At 36.4% G+C, this 8639-nt stretch overlaps 1 protein-coding gene across 1 annotated transcript in view; it reads right to left on the reverse strand.

Annotated features, from left to right (window-relative positions):
- The window catches only part of CCT4 (chaperonin containing TCP1 subunit 4), a 137089-nt gene extending 130662 nt beyond the window's left edge, over positions 1 to 6427 (reverse strand). The window contains exon 1 of the mRNA XM_090406863.1: positions 6213 to 6427. Coding sequence (XP_090262989.1) covers positions 6213 to 6327 — 115 coding nt within the window. The 5' untranslated portion in view covers positions 6328 to 6427. The remainder of the gene's footprint in view (positions 1 to 6212) is intronic.
- Positions 6428 to 8639: the final 2212 nt, after the last annotated feature.

Raw genomic sequence — 8639 nt, forward strand, 5'->3', positions numbered from 1 at the left:
TATCACTACTTGGGCCTGGCTCCCACTGAAGAGACCTCAATAAAGGTCAAAACTAGTCTGGGTAGTGGCCCTTCCCTTAATGCATAACATTAGACATATCCGCAAGGAGATGTGTTTTGCATTATAGGAGATACTGAGATAGGAATGTTGGTAGCTTGCTCCACCTTTACAACGAGTTGCCCTGGTGTTGTACCACCTTAACCCAGTCCTGAAGATACTTTCAGGTGCAAACTTTGTTTGCCCACACTTGGATAAAGGATTAAACTAATTTTATTATATTAAATTTCCTAATGACGTAGTTATGGAATCAATGTACAGTACTTACAGAAAACTATGCAGAGAGACACATTTCAGCATGGAATATGTCCATCAGAACTGCGATGAAGCTCTCACAACATCATACCATGCTTAGCACCAAGTGATTCAGGAGTTCTTGAGAAAAATAGGTCCACTCCTCCTTCAGAGCAAGGATAAGGTCTTGTGTTTTTCTGGATGACAATTTCAAGCAGCAACGTAACTTCCTATTGCATCCCAAATGTGTCCTTTGGGGTTGAGATCTGGCAAGTGTGCTGGCCACTCAATTTGATTAATATCCTCAGTCTCCATAAGTATCTCCACTGCTCGTGTACAATGTGGTATGGCATTGTCATCCACAGAACAATTGAACAATCAAACATGATGTTAAAGAACTTTGTTACAAATCATTCACCATAGTCCCTTTCTCCAGATCAATGCCAGATTAAGATCTCCAGATCAAGTGTCATCTAGAAGCAGAGGAAAGACTAAAAACGACTCTCATCTATAAAGAGTACATTAGCCCATCCGTTGGTGTCTTGTCCAAATTTTATAGATACAACACCACTGAAAACATGTTATACGATGAGCTGTGGATAAAGGGATGCAAACTAGGCCTTCCAGTGTATAACATGTTTTCAGTTGTTGAGATATCTGCATACCCATGCTTAAATGGAACCAACCTGTCTGCTGACTTGCCATGATGCATCAATTATATTTTGCTGTTATAATCAAAAATCTGTCTTCCTATTCCATGGGAGAACGAGTGCAACCTCTTAGCAAATGTCTGAAACACATTCCATTGGTCTGAAACACTGCCTAGAGCTGGATGCAATGCTATGTGAGATTGTAAACTCTGTCAATATCAATAATTCTGCTGCTTTCTTCAAGCTTTCCAATAATTCTTCCCAATGTGAAATCATCTAGATCAGCGTTCTTTAACCTTTTTACACCTGCGGACCGGAGAAAATAGAAGAAATATTTCGCGGACTGGCTGACGGCTAAGACAGAAACATAAACCAATGTAGATAGTATTTTATTTATTAAATCCAATGTTATATCCAATGTTATAAAATTACAATTTTTAGCTAGTGACACATTTGCTGCTGCTGCCTAGAGGTTAGTAAATTTGATATACGTGGCTGAAGTGTTGTTTCTGAGACACGAACAAATTTTTGGCAGACCGCCAAGAAATTTTCGCAGACCGGTGCCAGTCCGCGGACAACAGGTTGAAGAACAAGGATCTAGATGATGTCTTTGAGACATTACATGACATTCAAGTTTGGAACGTTATTCCTTCATGAAAAGAGCTTCCTTCAAACACAATTTGCTTAGTGCAGCCTTTGGCCTTTTACACTGCTACCAAGTGACCCCTTTGCACACTTCAAAAATTTGAATGTGTATCCACTTTATACTCAAAATTGTCAGTTATACAAATTGTCACAAATTGATTCATCTGAATTTGCAGTAGTAATACTGGTGTACAAAATCCTTAGATTTTGTACACCAGTATAGTTATAAAAGAGACTGATGTCATTTTAAAATATTTCCAATTGTATGTTACATTGTTGTTGTTCAGAATGTTGTGCATGTTCATGCACAACATTCTGAACAATGTAACACTGAACAATGTGCAGGTATTTGCTAATGACGACTAATACATATTCAGACAAACTGATACTTAGGTTAATATTTAGATGTTTAAGATCTAATGCCATTTCCAAAGACTCCTAGATTTTTCCCTCTGTTGTATCAATAACAATGGTGTAATAGTTCCAATTTATCACATAATACCTGATATCTCATTTGCAAAACACCTTGTGGGTCAACTTGTGAGCACAAGTGAAGACAAAGCTGAAGCTTCGCTCCTATGGTATTCAATATCTCGGACATGTTCAATACATTGTTCAATTGATTTTTCTGTCTGTTCATAGTAAAATGACTGGCAATTACACCACAGCCGATAAACACTCAGGTAATGAAGTTTGCTATATCAAGGTTTTGTGGATCAGAGTAGTGATGATCTCATCTTAATAAATAGAGTCAATATGACTTTGATTTTATATTCTTTAAGTACTTTTGCCAGTTTTATGGAAATAGAGCTAATATGTGGAAGCGTGATTAATCTTGTTTTCTTTTTATTAGAAATTTCTTTGGTCTCATGTCAGTTGTGTAGTCTGGGTTGTGATCATTCTAACCATTTTGAAGGAAAGTGTTTTATAAATGTTGAAATCCTTTGGCTAGTTCATCCTTGTCAGTGATGAGTCGGAGAGTTTCTTGCTTCTAGTGTGGAAATAATATCCAATTTGATTGGAAGAAGCATTTAGGTATCTGTTTGACAGTATGTGCATGCTGTCAAAATATATACTTTTAATTTTCCCAACTCCTTAGTCGAAGGTCCAGAAATAGGAGTGAACCATTAGATTCTAATTCATTGGCGAATTTCATGGTAGAGTGTTGATAATTCAGGTACTCATGAAAAAGCAAAAGTGAAGGTAGTCCATGGTTCCAGACTAAGAATATATCGTCAAGGTACCTTTTCCATAATTTTGGTTTATGATGGTAAAAAAGGACTGCCCATGGCTAGATCAGAGTTCTGTTTATATACTGTGTTTCTATATTTGAAATGTCAAGAAATACAGCGTTTGAGGAATGCCTGACCTTAGAGAATTATCTTGTAGTAATGCAAGTAGATCATCTGTAGGAACATTGGTAAACAGATTAACTATATCAAAGCTTGCTAAAAATGTTATGTTCAGACTGCAAAGTTAAGGGCCTTGCTGAGAAAAATTTGTTCTACTATAGACAAAACATGCTTGATCTTAATGACAAATGTTTTTTTCAATAAAATGCTAATTATGAGGTTTTATCTTCTGTATTTTGTCTGACTAAGATATCAAATTTTCTAATCATTTCAGTTATATACGCACATCATAGTTTATAAGGCAATAAACTTTATTACCTGTCATATATTTATATATGTACTGGCAAAGTTTACATTCAACGATATATAAAAATCAGACATCTGGGTATCTGACATACAGTTGCATGATGCACAGCAGTTTGATATGGTTATATCTGAGCACTGTTAACTTGCTATAATAGGGATTTTCTCATCTCCTCTACCAGATCCAAGTTTGTGTCAACCAAGTTTACTGGCCTGGCTGGCCAAGTGCTTATTGTATCCGCTCTTCAACCAATAGGCTACAGGTTCAAAACCTACTGTGGCATGGTTGTTTGTGACTGTCTTTAGGTGGGAGATGAATTTCATCGCCAAGTGTGAGATCACTGTCTTGCTTATTGGAGGGGCTGAATCTGCTTGAAAAAGTTCCATTTTTGGTCTTTGGAGTAGGGTTTCCAGTGTGGAGCCAAACTGGAAAGTTGGAGGAAAGTACTGGAAGAGAGAAGTATGAGACTGAGCAGAAGTAAGACTGAGTATACATGTTGCAAAGTGGATGGCAGCCAGGAGACAGATCTGGAGCTGGAAGGAAATGTCATCAGGAAGGTCAGTGACTTTAGATACTTAGGTTCAACAATGAAAGAGGATGGTGAGGCTGAGAAGGAAGTGGGATGCAGGAACTGGAGAGAGATAGCTGGAGTGCTATGTGATAAGAGGGTGCAGATCAATCTAAAAGGCAAAATTTACAGGACAGTAGTGAGACCAACTATGACGTATGCTTTGGAAACTGTGGCCCTGAGGAAAAATAACATCAGCAGGATGGAGGTAGCGGAGATGAGAATGCTTAGGTGGATGTGCGGTGTCATTTCTCATCTGAGAAATGACTATGTAAAAGGAACGGTGAAAGTTACGAACTTAGGAGCAAAGATACAGGAGGCAAGTTGAGATGGTTTGGTCATGTGATGAGGCGGGAGGAAGAGTATGTGGGAAGAAAGGTCATGCAGATGGAGGTTTCCAGACTATATAAAAATTGTTAAAAATATTTAAAATATATATCTTAGCCCACCCACAGTACAAAATGTACTATACAGTTTGCAAATATCACGTTGTAGGAGGGAGAAACATAAAAAAACAAAAAAAAAAAGTAACTTGGTTTTTAATCAGCTTAATTTATGTTATGAGAGGCTAGGTAATCCCATCACCTAGTATTCTATTAATATGTTTCAAAATAAATTGTGTAAAAAAGAAAACAAGTTTCCAGGGCATGTGTGTGTGTGGGGGGGGGTGAATTCTGTCATCTTTAAACTAACTTGTCTTCTAATGAAAAGCTCTCAGGTGTCTCACATATGAGATGACATTAAAATCTGATATTACAGCAAACGGGAATAAATGAATTTCCATCGATTGGAAAAGGCCTAAGTTTGATTCTTGTCATTACGAGAGGAAGCTTTATATAGTCCTTTTCATTTGGAGATGAGTTAACTGGAGGTAGCAAGGTTTTTTTCCCCCAGAAACTCTGGTATTTCCATCCCTTGCAAAGGCAAATCGGCCTCCAGAACCACAATTTACAGTAAAAAAATACTGTTGTTGTTATTGGTGGTGGTAGTGATGGGCAGTAGATGGCATTGATGGTAATTGTGTATAGTAGGAGAAGTGTAGTAGTAGGGAAGACAGATGTGTGTAGCAAAGTTCCCTCCTACAATGAGTCATTGGGGGGGGGGGGGGTATCGCGCAGTACCATCAGCAGGTGTAGCATAGAGGCAGCATGCCTCACAGTGTGGCTTGATAAGGGCACTCGTTCAGTAACATTGCGGTAGGCGGCGTATTAGTGTAGCAAGTGTGGAAAGAAGTTTTTCCAAGCTTAAACTGAATAAAAAGTATTCGCTAATAACAGTGACCCAAGAAAAACTGGTTGGTCTAGCAACTATATCAATAGAGGCAGATATAGCTTATAGTTTAAATTTAGAAGAGCTTATAAACAGTTTTATTGTGCGATATCACCGTAGAGCAAACATTTAATTAATATTATTATGTAATCATTTTGCATTAACGTTTCTCTTGTAATAAAAACAAAATAGCAATTGGAGATTTTCTTATATTTTTGGTCCTATAATCCATCAGGGATGATATTTAATTGTTTGCCTCGGGGCACGATCTAATCTGGCGATGGCCCTGGTGTCAGTTAATAATGACGATGAATACAACGAATATCAAATGCACTAATGATAATAATGCAAATTATGCTTACAAAAGATCATTTCAGATGAGTAATAATTATGCATCCTTTACAGGATATCAAAAAACAAAGTGAAATACAGAGCAATCCTGTATATTCAACATACCTGGATACTGCACTTGAATCAGCATATTGATCCAAGTTTTGGATGAAATACCTTACTGATTTAAGAATACAGGAATTGCCCAACCTATGTAATGTTATTAGTTTTTGGACTTAGTTTGAAAACTTGTGGTTTGAATTCTATTAAAGATGTGGGAAATGACTATTTCACATCTTTCATGGAGAGCTGTTATCAAGCATATAACGCTGCTGTACTACAGAATAGGTTCATGTCAAATTCATGAAAGAATTACTTTTCTGCACAATAGTAATTCATTCTTTAGTTTACGAAAATTAATTTCTAGTTAAGTTTTAAATCTATTTTAATAAAATAAAACTCTACCAAAGGCATGCAAGTTGACATTTATTTTATTGTATGGTTTAAGTATTTTGTATATTTTTTTTTAATTCTGCACAAACATATCATTAAACAGTTGTATCTGTAAACCAAATGCAAATGCTACAAAAATTCATCAAGTGATTTATACGGATCTCGATTATTATGTAGTACTGCTTCTGTTATAATCACTGTTCACGGAAGTGCCAGCAACCTACACTCAAAACATAAATCGTAACATCTTACTAAGTTATGTATAAGCAACAACGCAGATGTCCAAACACAATTTTGAATGGGTGGAGCGGCATTACACTAACCCTAATCGTGATGGATACATAACTTACCTTTTCCTGCTGTGATATTACTATTACGAATATAAGTTGGTTTTTCCTTGTCTTGATAACCTTGTCTTGAATTTTTACTTCTTGGCACTGACTTACTTGAACTGCTTGGGGTCATCGTGATTCAAATTTTAACAAAACCCACACATACAACACAGATTTCGATACAAAAGTTCCTATTCAACCCACGTTGCGCTCGAACAACAGACCATGCCAGTTTAACACACTCTACGCAGAAGCGTGACAAAATTATACGTTATCCCTCTATACTGAAACAAAAGATGGCGATTTATTTTTATTATACTATCCCCAAGTTTGAAATAGTCCTAATATGTTTAAATCGTTCCAGTAACTAAAGAAGCAACTCGTTTTAATGTTCCTTGCTGAACCTAAACCTAAGTATATAAAAATCGTGACATGTGTTCATTCAATCCATAATAATTTTAAATGTAATTTCCTGGTTCAGACATTTTCTTTTCATTGTTTTCCAATGATGCTACTGATTTTTTCTTGTAATGTTATACTGGTTGGTTTGTAATTTTTATATTTGCAATTTATTTTATTTATTCATATCGAGTGTCCTCCCTTTTCTCCACCGTCCCCAGGGCCGGATTAAGACCCATAGAGGCCCTAAGCACTTAAAAGATTTTGGTGCCCCATATATATGTAATTCAAAATATAAACAATAATAAACCATAAAATAAATTTTGATTTTTCAATATTAAACAAAACTTATAGTAAGATGGAAAATAATGTTTATTTTTGTATACTTCAACTTTATTTAGATTTGAAACGTTTTCTCCTACTTTTTTTAATTGCAAAGTCTTTGATCAGATCCTCAAAATTAATCTTCCTTAACACATCTGCTTCTATACTTAGTAGAGATAAGGCATTCAACCTGCCTTGTTGCATAGTTGTTCTGATGAGATTTTTAATATACTTCAACTGAGAAAATTAACGCTCAGCTGAGCAAATTGTGACCATTAATGTTAAAAATATACAAAAGGCAATGTCTATATTTGGAAAGGCACACTCAATATTGTCTTCTACAATTATTTTATAAAGTTCAGCATGATTGAATCTTGTTTTTACATTTTTTGTTGCACTGAACTTATGGCGCACATATGAGTGAAACTGCTGAAGCTCCGCTGAGAAATTAGTGTTCAAATCCTCTGGGTAAGCATCAATCAGCTTTTGAAAACAGTGAGAATATCTTCTCTAAAAGGTATTCTCAGCGTTGTCAAAAGCTGATTGATGCTTAACTGAGAATACCTTTCAATTTCAGTAGATGATGAAGTCACTGAAGTAGCATTATGTGGCACATCACTTAGAAAAGAAAATCTCCCTGACATTTCTTTGTATATCTCTTCTCTTCTTCTTCTTCTTCTCATCTCAGTTTCAAGTTTGTCAACAATTGTGTAAAAGGTGGTGATACGAAATTTATCTCTGGCATTCAGATATACTTCCGGAGCATCTCCGTCATTGGGTATCTTCTTTCTGATACGTTTGCGAGTTGGAGCTGCCTAGTAATCAACATCTGGTAGCACTTCCTTTGTAGCTACGAATTCTAGCTCTTGCATCTTATTTGCAATATTATCTGCTTCTCTTCTAGTGTCTCCCTTTTGTGACTGGTCTTCGGCTATACAGTCTAACGCTTCTAAAATTTGAAGGAAAGATTTCAAAATTGCTGCTGTTGCCATAGCATGTGTCTCCCATCTGGTACCAGAGAGAGATTTTAAGACATTTTCATTTCCAATACAACAATCTTTAAGAATTGTCCACCAGCTGGTTGAAGCTGAAAAAAGGTATAGAACAACCGCACTGTAGAGAAGAAATTAACCGCCTCTTGAGAGCAGTCAACAGCACTTCGGCCTACCGAATTTAGTGAATGAGCGGCACAGGGCACATATATAGCAAAATTGTTTGTTCCTAAAAATTTTTGCTGCATCCTTTATAACGCCCAGACATGTTAGCAGCGTTGTCATAAGACTGACCCCTACATTTTGAAAAGTTTAGCTGACAAACTTTACGTAAGTACTGCAACACCTGATTTGCCATTTCCTCACCGGTATGGCTTTTCATTTCCAGAAAGGTTAAAAAGCGTTCAATAAGTGTTCAATCTTTTAAGTAACCAAGTACAACACTTAACTGGTCGATATGTGAGAGATCTGGTGTTGAAACAACTGACAAACTAAAATAACCAGAAGATTTTACTTCATCAACAATAAGCACGTGGACCTTTTGAGCCATCAGTTGAATGAGTTCCTCACAGGTGGCTTTGGACAGATAAGAAGAATTTTCTTTGCCATAATTTCCATATATCGCAATGTGACCTGCTAAAAATGGATCAAACTGACTTATGAGCTCAAGCATCCCTAAAAAGTTCCCAATTTGCAATGATCCAAATCTTTCTTCTGTTCCTCGAAAAGC

This window comes from Typopeltis vanoorti, chromosome 17, assembly GCF_054136105.1.
Source record: "Typopeltis vanoorti isolate ZY-2024b chromosome 17, IOZ_Tvanoo_1.0, whole genome shotgun sequence".
Lineage (NCBI taxonomy): Eukaryota > Metazoa > Arthropoda > Arachnida > Uropygi > Thelyphonidae > Typopeltis > Typopeltis vanoorti.